This window comes from Danio rerio, chromosome 2, assembly GCF_049306965.1.
Source record: "Danio rerio strain Tuebingen ecotype United States chromosome 2, GRCz12tu, whole genome shotgun sequence".
In the NCBI taxonomy this organism is placed as follows: Eukaryota; Metazoa; Chordata; class Actinopteri; order Cypriniformes; family Danionidae; genus Danio; species Danio rerio.
In genome coordinates, this window is record NC_133177.1 from 14,211,142 (window position 1) to 14,232,319 (window position 21,178).

General features: G+C 39.5%; 1 protein-coding gene and 1 long non-coding RNA gene across 6 annotated transcripts in view; both read left to right on the top strand.

Annotated features, from left to right (window-relative positions):
• cfap57 (cilia and flagella associated protein 57) overlaps window positions 1-11,052 on the top strand; it is a 328,197-nt gene extending 317,145 nt beyond the window's left edge. For 2 of the 5 annotated variants that reach the window (XM_073923815.1, XM_073923828.1), the window contains 4 exons: window positions 7,024-7,158; window positions 7,240-7,383; window positions 10,545-10,674; window positions 10,825-11,052. In XM_073923815.1, the coding sequence (XP_073779916.1) occupies window positions 7,024-7,158; window positions 7,240-7,383; window positions 10,545-10,674; window positions 10,825-10,985 (570 nt within the window). In that variant the 3' untranslated portion in view covers window positions 10,986-11,052. Of the gene's footprint in view, window positions 1-147; window positions 630-7,023; window positions 7,159-7,239; window positions 7,384-10,544; window positions 10,675-10,824 lie in introns of those variants that run through there. The other 3 variants (XM_073923822.1, XM_073923833.1, XM_073923836.1) reach the window with 2 other exon arrangements.
• LOC137489879 (uncharacterized) lies at window positions 703-2,987 on the top strand. The gene is made up of 3 exons (XR_011009242.2): window positions 703-964; window positions 1,239-1,339; window positions 2,223-2,987. It is a non-coding gene; the product is annotated as an uncharacterized lncRNA (long non-coding RNA).
• Window positions 11,053-21,178: the final 10,126 nt, after the last annotated feature.

Consider the following 21,178-nt stretch of genomic DNA (forward strand, 5'->3'; position numbering starts at 1 on the left):
TAAACAGAAATATTATTTTTCTTTCAGTTATGAAAAGATTTATAATATTTTGTATCACTGAAAATGAAAGGAAAAATATTACGCTTTTATTTATGAGGGGAATACTATAATTAAAATTCTAATTCTAATTTTTTTGTCTCAATTCAGCAGGATTGACACCAAGCACCTTACTTGTTGGACTGCTAACAAGCAATGTTTTAGAGGGAACAGCTGTTCACTACTCGTTTCTGTCAATTGATCTTGAAGGAAAATCAGAAGTTTTAATTGCATTCACAAACGCATAAAGTGAATCAAAACAAGGATGGTTTGAGTACAAAACAAATTTGTTTCTTTTCCATAGACTTGATAAGTTGGTTTGCTTAGATTTGCTTACTACAAATGAGATGAAAAGGATTGAAGACAGGAGGAAACAAGGGAAAGCAAATGAAAATTATCCAGAAAGAAGCAGGGAGAAAAAGGAGAACTGAGTGGACCCGGTTCACAACTAGCTCTGAAGCCTTAAAGAGCATATTGTAGGTTAAAAAAACTGTTTAAAAAAAAAAAAAAGGTAGAATCGTTTGTGAAAATACTCTATAATACCATAAAATACCATATTAAAATGTTTTACAAAGTGCAAGGGCACAAATTTTAAAGAAAATGTGTCTGTTTTCCCACTTCCGCTTTTTTCTAACCACCCCGGTGACGTCAGAAGAGTTATCTGACAGACGCGCGCTGTTTACAGTGGGGCAGAGGAGCTAATAGCAGAACTGGTTGTTAGTTTTGCCATAATTTATCATCATCGTGGTATATTATTGCGTTTATGGAAACTGCACAAACTCCAGACTGTCAACAGATCAAGTCCACAAGTTTCCTCTTGCTATTTTGGTTCGTGAAATGGGATGAATCCGATAAGAGTGATAGCTGACGCGAACGGCAAAAAAACACTCCTGGATCAGTCGGAGATGCAGCTCGATGGCTGTACACGGTAAGACAACTCGTTTTTTGTTAATGTTTGTCAACTTTCAAGTCCGTAAGCATTATTCTTTGGGTAATTTGAAGCAATGTGAAGTGTTTACTATGGAGTAGCCGATAGCACGGCTGCTAGTTTGTATTGTTAAGCATATTAAATATACTTTTTTAAAGCGTGTAAAATTGTACACGTATGATAAGACGGCTAGTAGCATCAGTTTGCTAATATAATAATTGTCTTGTTTATTTACAGCATTGTGACTTTGTTTGCTTTGTGGTGTGTTTATTAGACTTTGGGAGACAGATGATGACCCGGAGCTGAAGGCTTTCTCTCCACTGGTCTTTTGCTCAACTGTGCTTCACTTTAGCTCACAGAGTAACCTCAACTAAGGTAAAGTGGATTTTATATTAGCACATTCGATTAGTGACAGCTTGTGTGACACACTCTCAGTATTGTTTACCATAGTACTTTTATTATAATGACTGAAATCACACGTAAATATGACTTAAAAACAACATTAGCACTATTAAACTGACAGTGAACAATGTTGTACTTTGATAGTCATTGGCTGCTAACATGATATTAGGGATTAGCAAATTAGGGATTCTGAAATTATATTATTAGAGAGAAAGTCAGAATGTGTGAATATAAAACCAATTTTACCTCAGACATTCACCTCGTTCATCGGGTAAAATATTATGACCCCTATCGTGAATTATTTGTGCATGGTATTATTTGATAACAAAAACTAGAAGGGCAAAGAATTACTACAATATTTCTATATAATGCAGACAGGTAAACTCACACTATCTTTGACTTCCTTTTTTTTTTAAATATTGGAAACGTGTAACCATTGACTTCCATATCTGTTTTTCCCACTATAGAAGTCAATGGTTACAGATTTTTTAGCTTTCTTCAAAATATCTTGGTTTGTGATCAACAGAAGAAAGTCATTAAGGTTTGAAACCACTTGAGGGAGAGTAAAAATATTCTGTCCTGTCAATGAGTAAAGGCACTTTTTATTCACATATGAGGAATATTCATCTTGTAGAAGAAAAACAAATAACATTCAAAAAATTGAAGTTTGTTCTTACATGCTCAACTTATAATGGGTACAGTCTACTGTATATGTGAGATGGTTTGCAGTTCACTATCCAGGGGTCTGCAAATGTGGTTGGGTTTTCTGTATTGTGTTATATTAAAAATCATATGGTGAATTTTAAAATATACATTGTTAATAAACATGATTTAAACTTTTGCATTATTTCCCCAGAATATATGCATCAGCCCTCACTGCGTGTCTGACGGTGGACTACTGGAGTTCATCACAGGCTCGACGAGAATGCAGAACCTTGCACTACATTTGCTCTCCTTTCTAGATCCTTCCAGTGGGTTTACAAGGATGAAGCTGTCGGCACCTTTTTACACAGCATTCACAATTTAACACACATTAAAGACATGATGGTGTGGCACCCACATAAACGTTGGCCAACTTACTGAAAAATAATTTTAGGTTTACTTTTAAATGGGTCAGATTATATATTTTCCTTTCAGTATACACACACTCATACAGATACTTATACATATATAAAGAGTAAAAATGCTGGGTAATAACACTGCTTATGATTTTGTGCTATATAAATAAAACTTGAACTTGAGTTGCATTTAGAATTTGAACTTGAATTAGGGTTGAAGTTTATTTAATCATAAATGCAGATCAGATCTGTTGATCAAATCTTTGTAAATATTTTGTACTGTAACAACTATACTTGTCTTTTTATGGATAGTAGCCTAAATGGGATCTGATACAGATAATCTTATACACAATGAAAAAATGACAAAAATACATATTTAAAAACTTATTTTAATTGTTTTAATATTTGATTTTGTTTTTATTTTAATACAGAAGCTCTGAAAACCTTTTGTAAAATAAAAAAGTTTTTCTAGTACCTTGTTTACATGTTTCTGCATTATTCCAGATGTTCTGTGTTATTTGTGTTTTGTATTCACTTATCTACTATTAAAAATAGTGTCAATTAAATGCTCATTAGTTTCTGTTACTGGTAAGTATTAATACTTATAGATGATCAATGCTAGCTTTGCTGTTGCCAGATAAGATTTTGTTATCTTACATATCTCTCTGTAAGCCACCATTGGTCTCACCATAAACCAGCTCTGTTCTCCCTCAGAATAGAGTTAAATTACACTTCTCTGACTGCTGTTCTGTCTGCTGGTCTATCCACAGGCTTATAATTGTATGGCTGTGGTCTGTTGTTTGTGTGAGTCTTTCAGAATATCTTATCTCGGCAACCAAACGCGCACCACGATCAGTTGTCTTCATAGTGTTTATATACGCAAACTCCCTGATCCGACATCACTTCCGGTCTGGCGATTCAAACGTGGAAGTAAATTTCCATGACTAAAAACGACTCCAAACGGCTTAATAATAAACTTTAACGTATATTTTAAAGAAAATCTAATTCTTACTTTACTCTTACACACATTGTCTCACTGGGGTGTCTAACCTACAATATGCTCTTTAACGTCTTGCTACGAGTACAAAATTGATAGTTGACGTACAACTAAACAAAATAAATAAGAGAGTGGGTTGTCTCTAATTTATTCAAGACTCTTAATGAGGAAAGTTGAAGGAGGAAGGGATAATACAGGGAAACAAAAACATCCAATGGCTATAAGTGCATAACCACTATAATGTGAATCAGCTGTCACGCCGCTCGGATTACTCCATATGAGACCACATGTCACTGTTACTACGCTGTGTCGCCGCGCCCTCAGCCCTTGGAACGACCCCTCGTTCCTACAGGCCGGAGTGCCTCTAGGACAGGCGTCCAAGTCATGTTGTTTCAACAGATGCTTCCAGCATGGGTTGGGGGGCTGTGTGCTGTGGGCATGCAGCTGCGGGCCTGTGGAAAGGAACCCAGTTGCATTGGCACATCAATCGCCTGGAACTGTTCGCAGTGTTCCTCGCTCTCCACCGTTTTATCCGGTGCTGGAGCAGCAGCACGTGCTGGTCAGGACGGACAGCACGGTGGCAGTAGCATATATCAACCGCATGGGGGGTATTCCTTCTTGCCCCATGTCTCAGCTCGCCTGCTGTCTGCTCCTCTGGAGTCATCTCCGGCTAAAATCGCTGCGTGCCATTCACATTCCAGGCAAGCTCAACCGTGCAGCCGATGCGCTCTCACGGCAGCCTTTATGTCCCAGAGAATGAAGACTCCACCCCGAGTCTCTTCAGCTGATATGGGCGCGATTCGGGGAAACCCAGATCGATCTGTTTGCTTTCCCGAGAATGCTCATTGCCAGCTGTTCTTTTCCCTGATCGAGGGCTCTCTCGGCACGAATGCACTGGCCCACAGCTGGCCTCGGGGCATGCGCAAATATGTGTTTCCCCCAGTGAGCCAAGGTCAGGGAGGACGAGGAACAGGTTTTGCTGGTTGCGCCTCTCTGGCCCAACCGGACCTAAATGTCAGAGCTCTCCCTCCTCGCGATGGCCCTCCGCTGGCAGATCCTTTTGAGAGAGGACTTACTCTCTAATAATCCACCCCGCCTCCCTCTTATGCCCTCTTAGGATCTCGCCCTCATTCTCACGAGCCTGCGTCAGATCCCTTCGATCCTCGACTCAGTATCTTCAAGATTTCTGTCCCTAAAGACAGCTTTGCTGGTCGCGTTGATATCGATTTAGAGAGTCGGGGACCTGGAGGCATTTTTCAGTGAGTGACTCGTGCCTGTAATTCGGGCTGGCTTACTCTCACGTTCCCGAGACCCCACCCGGGATATGTGCCCAAGGTTCTTACCACACCTTTTAAAGATCAGGTAGTGAGCCTGCAAGCGCTGCCCCTGGAGGAGGCAGACCCAGCCCTTTTCTTACCTTTTCCAGTTTGCGCTTTGCGTATTTATCTGGACCCCACTCAGAGCTTTAGATCATCTGAGCAGCTCTTTATCTGCTATGGTGGTCGGCAGCAGGGAAGTGCCTTATCGAAACAGAGGTTGGCCCACTGGATAGTGGATGCCATCTCCCTCGCTTACCAGAGCCAGGGCGAGCCGGGTCCCCCGAGAGTGTGTGCTCACTCCACTCGGAGCATCGCATCCTCTTGGGCACGTGCACGCGGTGCCTCTCTAACAGACATCTTTAGAGCTGCGGGCTGGGCGACACCTAATACATTTGCAAGGTTTTACAATCTGCGAGTGGAGCCGGTTTCCTCAAGGGTATTAGGTAACCCTTGGTGATTGAGGAAACAACTCGGTTAAGGTGTTGAAACACACTTGCTGCACCATTCTCCCTAACACGGAGATACGTGCGCTTTTTCATCTGTCAGTAAAATTTCCCGTTAGGTGAGCCCTGCAGATTCCTCTGAGGCCCCCAGCATTGACTAAGTGGAGGAGTCACTCGCTGGCCCATTATGTTGTAGGTCTGCCCGCTGGTCAGCCCGCGTTTTGGGTATAGGTGCCCGCTATGCATGATCCCCACTAGGCGATCCCATATGCTTATTCAGCCACGGTGCAGTCCCCCGTCGCGGGCGGACCCGTGTCTTCCCTCTCCGCTAATAATATTTTGACATCATATCTCCCCATTGGGTAGCAGGAGGTCTCCGCAGCGTCCTCCCTATCGGGACTGCATGCTTTCCCAACATACTGTCGTATTTTCCTAGAATTATTTAGATGCTTGTGACTCCCAAAAAAATATATTTAAATCCGTAAAACTTCTTTGAAGTGGGATAAGTAAGGGCCAGGGATCACGTTGGAAGACCGCGCCTCTCTTTGATGCAGGATCGCTCACGCTATGCCTGGCTATCCTCTCATCGGAGGTGAAAGTAGGTGCAGTCATTATGGCATTTTCCAGACATTTCCCCATTCATGGATTAAAATCCACTTATAGCATTGAAGTTCCCCATCCGAAGAGGAACGCTTTGGTTACTAAAGTAACCCAAATACTATATAGCATCGCCATAATGATTGTTCTTAAGCTGTAAGTGTGAGTCTCTTCAGCTTAAAAGTATGGCATTTCCTTGCTTACCCTGTGCTTATATGTGGAGCTAATTGGCAATAAGGCACACGTGCGCAAGCTTACGCTGCCAACTCATTTGGCATTTCATTGGCCCGTTTTATACTCGTTCAGACAATTGGCTTTCTGAAACAAAATCCCCATTCGTGGATTTAAATCCACATATTGCATTTCCGTTCCCCTCCTCGGGGAACGAGGGTTACTTTGGTAACCAGAGCAGTTTATAGAGTAGTTTGTTGTAAAACACACTGTGTATAGTACAATAATGACTGTATTGCACAACCTTATCTAGACAAATTGGTAATGGAGTTATTTAATAAGCTCACTGTTTCTTTCAAAAACCTCAAGAGCCCTCTTTTAGAACAGATTGGAAAACCTCAACACATGAGTGTGCTTTCTAGATGGGAATCAGCTTTGATATATATATATATATATATATATATATATATATATATATATATATATATATATATATATATATATATATATTACTGCAATAAGCTGTTTCTCATTGGCAATGGAATAAAATAAGGGAATATATTTGTGTTTCAATTCATAATATAAACAGCTGTTCACATTGACTTTAGCCTATATAAGTTTTGTTTAGAACATAAGGTTATCTGTTCTGACATACTGTGTTAAAGCATTTGTAAATTTGACTTTAAAATTACATTGCTTTGGTCTTGGTTGAGCTTGTGTGTAAAAGAAGTTTAAGCATTTTAAATTAGTGTTAACTGAATGCACTTTGTGTCAAAGCAACAATAAATGTGGTAATTTTATAGCCAACAAATACTGATGTTGTGCTAACTACGTTAAGAGTTTAGGAAACTTGTTAAATGTATTAAAAAAAAAAACTGTCATAGCCATTGTAAAAAAAAATACTGTAAATGAACTGTAGAGGAAATAATATTATGGTGGCCTGGTTTTACCTGGATGCTGGGTTTGTCAGTTGGGTTAGGAGTATTTCTGCGTTATATTAAAAACAAAACAAATATTTTTGTCTGATCTACTTCAGTCTTTACACTACTGATTAGTATTCCATGGTTTCTAGGTGCAGGATACAGGGGTTCTGGTACAGAGATTCAAAGGTGATCTTTACAAATGTGTTAAATACATCCAAGACCCCCAAAGATTAAAGGAAAACATCCAGGAGCTCTACAAAAAATATGTACAGCCATCAGATGTGGTAAGATATCAAAATACTGAAGTTGATATTTGTATTGTTTTGAGCCCCAGTTACTCAATCATGTGAGGTGTTGGACTGTAGGTGGAGAAACCAGGAGAGGACACAGATGTGCCAAAGGAAAACAGCAGACACAGGGAGCACTATGAAAATGTCATAATTAAACTGAAGAAGCAGCTTAGCAGAGACACAAACATTTTTCAGGCCAAAAACACCAAGCTCATGAAGGTAAGATAAACAAACAACAACAACAACTAAAAGGACTGAACTGAATTGACAAATGCACGCAAAAAATAAATAAATAAATAAATAAATAACTTATATTGTAGCAAATGTATTTCCCTCTAGCTTGTAGTTATGATTTTACATAAGCAGATCATATGGTATTTTAGTGTCCTAACATTGGGCTAAAGTCGTCTTCAACAAGTGTTTAGGTTAGAAATTATTGTAATGTTCTCAAAATATTCATTTAATATTAGAGTTAAGTTGCTATGATTTTGATTCAATCAATTTGAGACATGTGACATCATTTAAAAATCCCTCACTTCTTCTAAATCAGTTTGAGTTTCTTTCTATTGTTGAACACAAATTAAGGTGTATTAAAGAATGTTGGAAAGCAGCAGCCAATTACTTATATCTTTATTTGTGTTCAACAGAAGAAAGAAAAGCATGAAAGATTGGAACGACTTGAGGGTGAGCAAATAGTGAGATTTTTTTTTTTTTTTTCCATTTTGGGTAAAATATGCCGTTTCCATAAGTCAATTCTGCTCTTATTACTCAGCTGGCCAAGTCTGGTTTGATTGGTCTTTCTATATCTGTTCTGTGTTAGAAACAAAGTACTCATTTCAGTGTGTTTGTATGTTGTGGGGAGGCAAGGATTTTTCAAATACATTTCTTTGATCATGCTGACATAGACTTTAACATAGACTGGTAGCTAGAGGTGGCAAAATTAATTGCTTCTTTGGTGCACCGCGATGCAGACTTGGACAATTCGGTATCGGTTCAGTAATAATCATAACCGATTATTATGTAGTGACGTCATTTATCTCATTTATTTATGTTGCGGTAGCTTACTATAATGAGGGAGGCGAGCGCAAGTATTTATAACTCTTAAACTACTTAAAAACACAGAAGCTGTGCACAATTTTACTGCGTGTGTGATAGCTGAACAGTCTTTCACTGACACAGTGAATCCCCTATTTCACTGCGATTGAGAGAATGAAGGTAAACTCCATTTATCTCTCCCTCTCTCTGGACAAGCACGTGTGTGTGTGTGTGTGTGTGTGTGTGTGTGTGTGTGTGTGTGTGTGTGTGTGTGTGTGTGTGTGAATAAGAGAGAAAGTGATGCTGTGTATCACTTGTTTGTTTGGTGCTGTCTATGTGTGTGTGTGTGTGTGTGTGTATGTGTGTGAATAAGAGAGAGTGATGCTGTGTGCCGCTTGCTTGGTGCTGTGTCTAAGTGTGTGTGTGTTTATTCAGACAGCTTGTTATGCCCCCCCACCAATATAAAACATTATGGAAAGTCAATGCACCGTTATGCACAGAGATATCGAATTGTACCAATTCGAACCATGAGAGCAGTCTAGGTTCACACCTCTACTGGTAGAAGATTAAAGATTTTTTAAAAAGTTGACAACACTTCATGGATGCTCATAAGATCATAAAATCTTTAGAATCACAAAATGACAATCACAAAATGACATGATGGATATGCATGCTATTTTATCAGTGGTGGAAAAAAGTAATGACGAATCATTATTAAGTAAATAGGCCATTACTTGCCAAAAAATGTAGTCAGACTAAAAATATGTTGTAAATACTACTCAAAGTATGAATATAAGTTACCATTTTAAAATAACTCAAAAGTAGTGTGTTATGGTGTAAAAATCCCAGATTATATCTTGCAAATAAAAGTTACATTGCATCAGTGCCATTTTCTTTTAAGGGTGTTTCTAAGTTTCTAAAATAAAATTATTTGCCATTCATGCAATAAGTATAAATGTAAAATTTTATATTAATCTAATGTGAGAACATATTAATTACATTAATATATGCATCTATAATAAGCTGACAAAAAGCAGGCTGTTCACAAGCAAAGAGAAATCTGTGTAACCCAAGGGGTAACAATTTAGATGTCTGCATATGTTAAAGGTGCAGTAGGTGATTGTCTTAAGAAACAGATTTTGTCGTGCTGGTTAAAAGTCTCTTCACAGTCCATTGGCAATGATTAAATTAAATGATCTAATTGTGTTTATGTGGTGATGCAGTGGTAGGTAGTGCTGTCTCTTCACAGCAAGAAGGTCGCTGTTTCGAGCCTCGGCTGGGTCAGTTGGCATTTCTGTGCGGAGTTTGCATGTTCTCCCTGCCTTCGCATGGGTTTCCTCTGGGTGCTCCGGTTTCCCCAACAGTCTAAAGACATGCAGTACAGGTGAATTGGGTAGACTAAATTGTCCGTAGTGTATGAGTGTGATTGAGTGTGTGTGGAAGTTTCCTAGTGATGGGTTGCAGCTGGAAGGGCATCAGCTGTGTAAAACATATGCTTGATAAGTTGGCAGTTTATTCCTCTGAGGCGACTCCAGATGAATAAAGGGACTAAGCAGAAAGAAAATTAATTAATAGAAAATTTGTTTATATTTATTTTTTAACATTCTGGGTAGGACATAAAACTAAAAAATGTTCATCCAATTAAATATTGTGGGTCCGACATATCCCATAATTCCGATAAGTAAAAAACAGTTAAAACAGTTTAGTCACGCAAAGCTGATGTAGAGTGTGTGTTATGACTGAGTTATATACACAGACGTGTTTTTCAGCCACTGAAATCTCCCGGTGAAAGATTGATGGACTATTTTTAGTTTCATAATGGACCTTTGACAGTATTGATAATGTAGGTTTTTATTTAGTTAAACAACAGAACATCAGTAAATAGCGTTATTCCGCCTAGCCTGCTTTACTGAGCTGAAGTTGCTTTTATATTCACATTGGTTCATTTTTTAACAATAAGAGCCTCCCTATACTGTTTACCATGCTACTCTAAATATTCACTCTGAAATAGCATGTAAGTGTGGCTTAGTAATAACTTAAATTCCTGCATGCCGCCGGCCAAACACTAGCTACATTTCTTACTGGCATGACATGACATGAACTAGTGCCTTGTCTGCTGTCGTGTCACAGTGTGCGCATTTACAATATCAGGAGGTTTGGCTTTGAAACACAGTCCCTCCCCACTGTCCAAAGATAATATGCTAAGCGGTTAGCATTTTGGCAGATCACCTACTGCACATTTAATGCTTAGATCATGCAAATAATTATTAACATATATACACACTTAAATGTATCAGAGGGTTTCTGTTTGTGTGTAAGAATTCACTTTTGTCACCTATATCCAGGACAATGTTACGCTTATGAAAGAGATAAATGATCTGCGTCAAGAGCTCCACACAGTCCGAATGCAGCTGCGCAGCTTTGAGAGTCAAAGCAGCTTAAACAAACACATCAAGGGCTCTGCTAACACAAAAGGTGACCCATTTGATTAATTTTGATACTTTTGGTGTAATAATTTTGCATTCTGTACTTTTACAACTGTTACTCTTTCAGAATATAAACAAATTGCTCATTGATTATCATGGACCATGTAAACACTGACTTTTATTTTTGTTCATGTTGGAGACTTAGGTACAGATTCAGCAGGCAGGACCAGCTTGATGATGCAGCAGAATTTTGAAGAAACAGAGAAGGTCATCCAGGTTCAGCGAATGGAAATCCAGAGACTCAAGCAAAAGATTCTCAGCCAGACATCCTCCTCTAGAACTAAACTGCCACCACTTTAAACAATATTTTTGTATCATCTCTAAATAAAGTATTGTTATTTTATGCATCAGTTATAAGGAACAACAATACTGTTTGTCCAGATCTAAATAAATGTTCTATATATATCTATATATATCTATATATATATATATATATATATATATATATATATATATATATATATATATATATATATATATATATATATATATATATATTCTGAATGAGACTTGCCTCTAGAATTTGAACAAAGTAAATAGATCAATTACTAAATAAATAGATCAAGTATTCAGCCATAAAAAAAATAGCTTCACATGTTGCTAATTTAAAGCCTGCATGAAAGAACAGTTAACATTGTCCCTTTTTTCATGATGCACGTCCAATTGAAACTATTTGCGAAATGAGAAAATAAAGTAGGGTGATTAATTATTTTGTCTTTTGTGAACCGATTGGATTGCCCAAATGGAGAATGATTTAAATGCAGGTTGTTGACTATTACTGTTCACCAGAATAACCATCAGCACTCTTTGATGCAGAATATTTTCAGATGCATGATGATAAGGAGATTGAGGAGCTAACTTTTACACATGGAATCGTATCTTATTAGATTAAACCACTTATGAAGGGCAGAAACACACACACATATATATATATATATATATATATATATATATATATATATATATATATATATATATATATATATATATATATATATGTATGTATTACAGAATTTCCTTCTTTTAGTAAACGGAAAATTCTGTAAAACTTCCGTAAAAAAAAATAAAAACAGAAAAATGTAGTGTTAATTTTCTGCCAGTACATTCTCAGTTTTTTTTACAGAACTTCCTTCTTTAAAAAAATCTATTAAATTTACAGAAAAATACTGGCAGCTGTGGTTGCCAGTAATCTGCTGTTTTTAACATTTTAAGTTCGTAAATTCCATTTACGGAATATTTCTGTAAAAAACACATTCCACCGTCTGTATTTCATCGAACAAATTTAACCCCTCAAATCCCAGAGCAAAATTCTTACTAGTGTCCTCACTTACTAGTGTCCTCACTACTGTTCAACTACGGTTGAACAACCAGACAGTGAGTCTAATTAAAGGAGGAGTGAGAATTATTGATAAACAACTGTTAACAGTAGAATCACTGAAGGAAAAAAAAATAAAATTACAGCCAAAACCAAAGATGAAATCAACTGAGAATAAAGCTCTAAAATAAAACAATAATTAATAAAAATAAAACAAATTACACAATGTAAATGTATTTTCTCAAGACCTCAGCAGAGATCATTAAACAACACAAACTTCAGGAACTTCACTGACGTTTGACTGACGTTACTGACGTTTGACTTTTTATAGGTGGCGCTGTCGAGTCATTTTGCCACGCCTACTTCCAAAACCCATATTAACCAGCCATTTACATTGCATTTGGTGTGTGTGCAAATTTTCATAAGTTTTCGGGCATAATTAGACCCTCAAAAATGCCCAGATTAGGGGCGGAAAAATAATATGAATTAAAGCTGCAAGCAGCGATGATAGGGACCTCGCACCCGGGCTCACCGCCGCCCGGTGGCCTCAGGATGACAGAGAACAGCAAACAATATTAATTTAGTCAGTCAGTCAGTCTTTATTAATTTCCCGAAAGCAATTAGGTTGCAGCATACAAGCATGTCACACACAGTACACAAAAGTACATTACACAATACATATTTTACCCTAAGTTTAAAAACTTTACAGCTGAGGGGATGAATGAAAGTTTTAAACGAATTGTTTTTACTAATAGGAGTTCTGTATCGAATACCGGAAGGGAGAAGATAAAACTCGTGGTGCATAGGATGGAAATCATCTGACAGAATACTCTGAGCTTTACTCAAAACTTGTCTCTGGTATGACTGAGCCATGGGCATCTGTTTTTTCCCTGTTATTTTTCCTCCTTGGTTCACAATTTTCTCCAAACAACTCTTTTTTTTTCACACTTAGAGAATTGAACCAACAAAGCAAAGAAAAAGATAACAGTGACTGAATGTATGAACTGTAAAACATGCACGAGTGATTTATCTTTACCAAAAGATCTCAATTTCTGTAAACAGTATAATCTTTGTTACCCCTTCTTACACAACATACTAGTATTAGCAGAAAAGGACAATTTATTATCTAAAACAGTTCCCAGATACTTATACTGATCAACACTCTCAACATCCACTCCATTAATACTAATTTAAGCCAATATATATATAAAAAACCTGAGAAAATCAGAAATTTATGCCAAACTTTCTACGGTCAGCAGGTGGCGCTATGACTGTGACTCAATATTGCAATGTAGAGGTCTTCAGGAAGGAAATTTAGTCAGCGATGTGAAGTTTCAGGCAGATCGGACATTGTTTGGCTAAGTTAAAAGCCAAACAGCCTTCTGTCAGCAGGTGGTGCTATGACTGTGATTCAATATTGGCATGTAGATGTCTTCAGTGTAGGTATCTTATCAACCATGTGAATTTTCAGGCAGATTGGACATTGTTTGGCTGAGTTATAAGCAGTGTTGGGGAGTAACTAGTTACATGTAACGCCGTTACGTAATTTAATTACTAAATAAAAGTAACAGTAATTAGTTACAGTTACTAAGAAAAATATGTAATTAAATTACAGTTACTTTTGAAAATGTTAAAAATTACAAATGGGGTTACATCTAATAATTTTCTTAAAATCTCTGTGATATGTTGAATAATATTAATCTATTCCTTTGCCTGTTTTTGATATGCACGATGGCTTCTGCTAAGGCCATTTATTCAAGCGCTGATGTGTTTGATTTGCGGCGCAACCACGTCCGTAAATCCCAGGGGGAACATGTTCATTGTCCTCCTCACCAAATAAAATATATAAATATATATGTATATATAAACGCACTCTCTATTTTGAAAAATATGTGTGTATACCTAAAATAATTGTCTAAGTAGAAAAAAAAACGCATTTATCATGCCTGAGTTATAACAACTTCCTGTTTTGTGGCGAATCGTCAAAGTTTGCAAGGCCGCCACGGACACGCCCATCGACGAAAACTCTAAAGCTTCGCAATTTAACATCGCCAAGGCCTTTAGATGACAAAACCCAATTTTGGTGTCGATCGGATAAAATCCCTAGGAGGAGTTTGTTAAAATACAATGCCTGGAAATGTCAAAAACGTAATTTTTTCGCCGCAGGAAGTTAAAAATATCCGACTTCCTGTTGGGTTTGAAATATGGCTCCAAGAGACTTTTTCGTATGTTTTGGCATGTTTGAGGTGTGTGCCAATTTTCGTGCATGTGCGTGATTCGTAGATCAGGTGCTCGTCCGTTTAATTTTTCTAGGTGGCGCTGTCGAGTCAATTTGCCACGCCTACTTCCGAAGCCCATAACAAACGTAAATTTTCGCCACTTCTGAGGCCTGTGCAAAGTTCCGTGAGTTTTCGGGCATGTTTAGCCCCTCAAAACCGTGATTCATTGGAGAGAATAATAATAATAATAATAATAATAATAATTAAAGCTGCAAGCAGCGATGATAGGGACCTCGCACCCGGGCTCACCGCCGCCCGGTGTTCTCAGGATGACAGAGAACAGCGAACAATATTAATTTAAGCCAATATATATTTAAAAAACCTGAGAAAATCACAGATTTATGCCAAACTTCCTCCTGTCAGCAGGTTGCGCTTGGACTGTGTGTCAATATTGGCATGTAGATGTCTTTAGGAGATAAATTTTATCAACCATGTAATTTTTCAGGCAGATCGAACATTGCTTGCCTGATTTATAAGTAACTTCCTATTGTCAGCAGGTGGCGCTATGACTGTGACTTGATATTGGCTTGTAGATGTCTTCAGGTGAGGATTTTATTCAACCATGTGAATTTTCAGGCAGGTCAGACATTGTGTGGCTGAGTTATCAGCCAAACTTCTGGTTGCCAGCAGGTGGCGCTATGACTGACTCAATATTGTTATGTGGATGTGTTCAGAAGAGGACTTTTATCAACCATGTGAAGCTTCAGGCAGATCGGACATTGTGTGGTTGAGTTATAAGGACTTCCTGGTCAATGGCGAAGCGTTGAGGTTTGTCATGCCACCACGGACACACCCCTCTGCGAAAACTCTAAAGCTTCGCAATTTAACATCGCCAAGGCCTTTAGATGACAAAACCAAATTTTGGTGTTGATCGGATAAAATCCCTAGGAGGAGTTCGTTAAAATACAACGTCTGGAAATGGCAAAAACGCCACTTTTTTTCAGCAGGAAGTTAAAAATATCCGACTTCCTGTTGAGTTTGAGATATGGCACCAGGAGACTTTTTCATATGTTTTGGCATGTTTGAGGTGTGTGCCAATTTTCGTGCATGTGCGTGATTCGTATATCAGGGGCTCATCCAATTAATTTTTTTAGGTGGCGCTGTCGAGTTGATTTGCCACGCCCACTTCAATATTGTTATGTGGATGTGTTCAGGAGAAGACTTTTACCAACCATGTGAAGTTTCAGGCTGATCAATTGTGGGGTTGAGTTATGAAGCCTTCCTGGTCAATGGCGAAGCATTGAGGTTTGTCATGCCACCATGGACACGCCCCTCTCCGAAAACTCTAGATCTTCACAATATATCATCACTAGAGCTTTTAGATAACACTACCCAATTTTGGTGCTGATACGATAAAATTTGTGGGAGGAGTTTGTTACTCTGTAAAACATGTCATTTCCTGTGGCCAGCAGGTGGCGCTGTAACTGTATCTGGATATTGGCATGTAAACGTGTTCAGGTCAGGACTGTTATTAAACGTGTGAATTTTGAGGCAGATCGGATAATGCATGTCTGAGTTATAACGACTTCCTGTTTTGTGGCGAATTGTCAAACTTTGCGAGGCCGCCACCGACACGCCCATCGACGAAAACTCTAAAGCTTCGCAATTTAACATCGCCAAGGCTTTAAGATGACAAAACCCAATTTTGGTGTCGATCGGATAAAATCCCTAGGAGGAGTTCGTTAAAATACAACGCCTGGAAATGGCAAAAACGCCACTTTTTCGCCGCGGGAAGTCAAAAATATCCGACTTCCTGTTGGGTTTGAGATATGGCTCCAAGAGACTTTTTCGTATGTTTTGGCATGTTTGAGGTGTGTGCCAATTTTCGTGCATGTGCGTGATTCGTAGATCGGGGGCACATCCGTTTAATTTTTCTAGGTGGCGCTGTCGAGTCATTTTGCCACACCCACTTCCGAGACCCATAATAAACGTAAATTTTCGCCACTTCTGAGGCGTGTGCAAAGTTCCGTGAGTTTTCGGGCATGTTTAGCTCCTCAAAATCGCGTTTCATTCCGGAAAAGAATAATAATAATAATAATTAAAGCTGCAAGCAGCGATGATAGGGACCTCGCACCCGGGCTCACCGCCGCCCGGTGACCTTACGATGACAGAGAACAGCGAACAATAATAATATAAGCCAATATATTTAAAAAAAAACTAAGAAAATCACAGATTTATGCCAAACTTCCTCCTGTCAGCAGGTGGCGCTATAACTGTGACTCAAGATTGGCATTTAGATGTCTTCAGGAGAGGAATTTAATCAACCATGTGAAGTTTCAGGCACATGGGACATTGTGTGGCTGAGTTATAAGCCAAACTACCTTCTGCCAGCAGGTGGCGTTATGACTGACTCAATATTGTTATGTGGATGTCTTCAGGAGTGGACTTTTATCAACCATGTGAAGTTTCAGGCAGATAAGAGATTGTGTGGAGATTGTGTTATAAGACAAACTACATTCTGCCAGCAGGTGGCGCTATTAAAGACTCAATATTATTATGTAGATGTGCTCAGGAGAGGACTTTCATCAACCATGTGACATTTTAGGCAGATCTGACATTGTGTGGCCGACTTACAAGCCAAACTTCCTTCTGCCAGCAGGTGGCGCTATGACTTTGACTCAATATTATCATGTAGATGTGCTCAGGAGAGGACTTTCATCAACCATGTGAAGTTTCAGGCAGATCGGACATTGTGTGGCCGAGTTACAATCCAAACTACCCTCTGCCAGCAGGTGGCGCTATGACTGACTCAATATTGTTATGTAGATGTGTTCAGGAGAGGACTTTTATCAATCATGTGAAGTTTCAGGTAGATCGGACATTGTGTGGTTGAGTTATAAGGACTTCCTGTTCCATGGCGAAGCGTTGAGGTTTGTCATGCCACCACAGACACGCCCCTCTGCGAAAACTCTAGATCTTCACAATATATCATCGCTAGAGCTTTCAGATAACACCACTTAATTTTGGTGCTGATACGATAAAATTTGTGGGAGGAGTTTATTACTCAGTAAATTATGTCATTTCCTGTGGCCAGCAGGTGGTGCTGTAACTGTATCTGGATATTGGCATGTAAACGTGTTCAGGTCAGGACGCTTATCGAGCGTGTGAATTTTGAGGCAGATCGGATAATGCATGCCTGAGTTATAACGACTTCCTGTTTTGTGGCGAATTGCAAAGTTTGCGAGGCCGCCACGGACACGCCCATCGACGAAAACTCTAAAGCTTCGCAATTTAACATCGCCAAGGCCTTTAGATGACAAAACCCAATTTTGGTGTCGATCGGATAAAATCCCTAGGAGGAGTTCGTTAAAATACAACGCCTGGAAATGGCAAAAACGCCACTTTTTCGCCACAGGAAGTTAAAAATATCCGACTTCCTGTTGGGTTTGAGATATGGCTCCAAGAGACTTTTTCGTATGTTTTGGTGTGTTTGAGGTGTGTGCCAATTTTCGTGCATGTGCGTGATTTGTGGATCGGGGGCTCGTCCGTTTAATTTTTCTAGGTGGCGCTGTCGAGTCATTTTGCCACGCCCACTTCCGAAGCCCTTAACAAACGTAAATTTTCGCCACTTCTGAGGCGTGTGCAAATTTTCGTGAGTTTTCGGGCATGTTTAGCCCCTCAAAACCGTGATTCATTCCGCGGAAGAAGAAGAAGAAGAAGAAGAAGAATAATAATAAACAGAGCAATTCCAATAGGGCCTACGCACCGTTTCGGTGCTCGGTCCCTAATTAAAGCTGCAAGCAGCGATGATAGGGACCTCGCACCCGGGCTCACCGCCGCCCGGTGGCCTCAGGATTACAGAGAACAGCGAACAGTAATAATTTAAGCCATTTTATTTAAAAAATCTGAGAAAATCACAGATTTATGCCAAACCTCCTCCTCTCAGCAGGTGGCGCTATGACTGTGACTCAAGATTGGCATGTAGATGTCACCAGGAGAGGAATCTTATCAACCATGTGAAGTTTCAGGCAGATCGAACATTGTTTAGCTGAGTTATAAGCCAAACTGCCTTTTGTCAGCAGGTGGCGCTATGACAGACTCAATGTTGTTATGTAGATGTGTTCAGGAGAGGACTTTTATCAACCATGTGAACTTTCAGGCAGATCGGACTTTGTGTGGTTGAGTTATAATGCAAACTACCATCTGCCAGCAGGTGGCGCTATAACTGTGACTTAAGATTGGCATGTAGATGCCATCAGTAATGGAATTTAATCAACCATGTGAAGTTTCAGGCAGATCGGATGTTGTTTGGCTGAGTTATAAGCCTATCTACCTTCTGCCAGCAGGTGGCGTTATGACTGACTCATTACTGTTTTGCGGATGTGTTCAGAAGAGGACTTTTATCAATCATGTGAAGTTTCAGGCTGATCGGACATTGTGTGGTTGAGTTATGAGGACTTGCTGTTCCATGGCGAAGCGTTGAGGTTTGTCATGCCGCCACGGACACGCCCCTTTGCAAAAACTCTAGATCTTGACAATATATCATCACTTAAGCTTTCAGATAACAACCCACCAAATTTGGTGCTGATACGAAAAAATTTGTGGGAGGAGTTTATTACTCTGTAAATCATGACATTTCCTGTGGCCAGCAGGTGGCGCTATAACTGTATCTGGATATCGGCATGTAAACGTGTTCTAGTCTGGACTCTTTTTAAACATGTGAATTTTGAGGCAGATCTGATAATGCATGCCTGAGTTATAGTGACTTCCTGTTTTGTGGCGAATTGTCAAAGTTTGCGAGGCCGCCACGGACACGCCCATCGACGAAAACTCTAAAGCTTCGCAATTTAACATCGCCAAGGCCTTTAGATGACAAAACCCAATTTTGGTGTCGATCAGATAAAATCCCTAGGAGGAGTTCGTTAAAATACAACGCCTGGAAATGGCAAAAATGCCACTTTTTCGCCGCAGGAAGTTAAAAATATCTGACTTCCTGTTGGGTTTGAGATATGGCTCCAAGAGACTTTTTGGTATGTTTTGGCATGTTTGAGGTGTGTGCCAATTTTCGTGCATGTGCGTGATTCGTGGATCGGGGGCTCGTCCGTTTAATTTTTCTAGGTGGCGCTGTCGAGTCATTTTGCCACGCCCACTTCCGAGACCCATATCAACCTGCTATTTACACCGCGTTTGGTGTGTGTGCAAATTTTCATGAGTTTTCGGGCATGTTTAGACCCTCAAAAGTGCCCCGATAGGGGGCGGAATAATAATAATAATAATAAAAAACGGAGCAATTCCAATAGGGCCTACGCACCGTTTCGGTGCTCGGTCCCTAATTAAAGCTGCAAGCAGCGATGATAGGGACCTCGCACCCTTGCTCACCGCCGCCCGGTAGCGCCATGATGACAGAGAACAGTGAACAATATTAATTTAAGCCGATATATATAAAGAACCAGAGAAAATCACAGATTTATGCCAAACTTCCTCCTGTCAGCAGGTGGCGCTATGACTGTGACTCAAGATTGGTATGTAGATGTCTTCAGGAGAGGAATCTTATCAACCATGTGAATTTTCAGCCAGATCGGACATTGTTTGGCTGAGTTATAAGTAATTTCCTTTTGCCAGCAGGTGGCGCTATGACTGTCTCAATATTGGCATGTAAATGTCTTCAGGAGAGGCATTTCATCTAACCTGTGAAATTTCAGGTTGATCGGACATTGTTAGGCTGACTTATAAGCCAAACCACCTTCTGTCAGCAGGTGGCGCTATGACTGTCTCAATATTGTTATGTTGATGTGTTCAGGAAAGGAATTTTATCCAACATGTGAAGATTCAGGCTGATCAGACATTTTGTGGTTAAGTTATAAGCCAAAATTCCTTCTGTCACTAGGTGGCGCTATGACTGTCTCAATATTGGCATGTTGATATCATCAGAAGAGGATTTTAATAAACCATGTGAAGTTTCAGGCAGATCAGATATTGTAGGGCTGAGTTATAAGCCAAAATACCTTCTGCCAGCAGGTGGCGCTATGACTGACTCAATATTGGCATGTATATGTGTTCAGGAGAGGACTTTTATTAATCATGTGAAGTTTCAGGCAGATCGGCCATTGTGTGGTTGAGTTATAAGTACTTCCTTTTCCATGGCGAAGCGTTGAGGTTTGTCATGCCACCACAAACACGCCCACTGCGAAAACTCTAGATCTTCACAATATAACATCGCTAGAGCTTTCAGATGACACTACCCAATTTTGGTGCTGATACGATAAAATTCGTGAGAGGAGTTCGTTACAGTGTAAAACATGACATTTCCTGTGGCCAGCAGGTGGCGCTATAACTGTATCTGGATATTGGCATGTAAACGTGTTCTGGTCTGGACTTTTATTAAACATGTGGATTTTGAGGGAGATCTGATAATGCATGCCTGAGTTATAATGAGTTCCTGTTTTGTGGCGAATCGTCAAAGTTTGCGAGGCCGCCACGGACACGCCCATCGACAAAACTTCTAAAGCTTCGCAATTTAACATCGCCAAGGCCTTTAGATGGCAAAACCCAATTTTGGTGTCGATCGGATAAAATCCCTAGGAGGAGTTCGTTAAAGTACAACGCCTGGAAATGGCAAAAACGCCACTTTTTTACAGCAGGAAGTCAAAAATATCTGACTTCCTGTTGAGTTTGAGATATGGCTCCAAGAGACTTTTTCGTATGTTTTGGCATGTTTGAGATGTGTGCCAATTTTCGTGCGTGTGCGTGATTCGTATATCAGGGGCTCGTCCGTTAAATTTTTGTAGGTGGCGCTGTCGAGTCTATTTGCCACGCCCACTTCAATATTGTTATGTGGATGTGTTCAGGAGAGGACTTTAATCAACCATGTGAAGTTTCAGGCAGATCAGACATTGTGTGGTTGAGTTATAAAGCCTTCCTGTTCCATGGCGAAGCGTTGAGGTTTGTCATGCCACCAC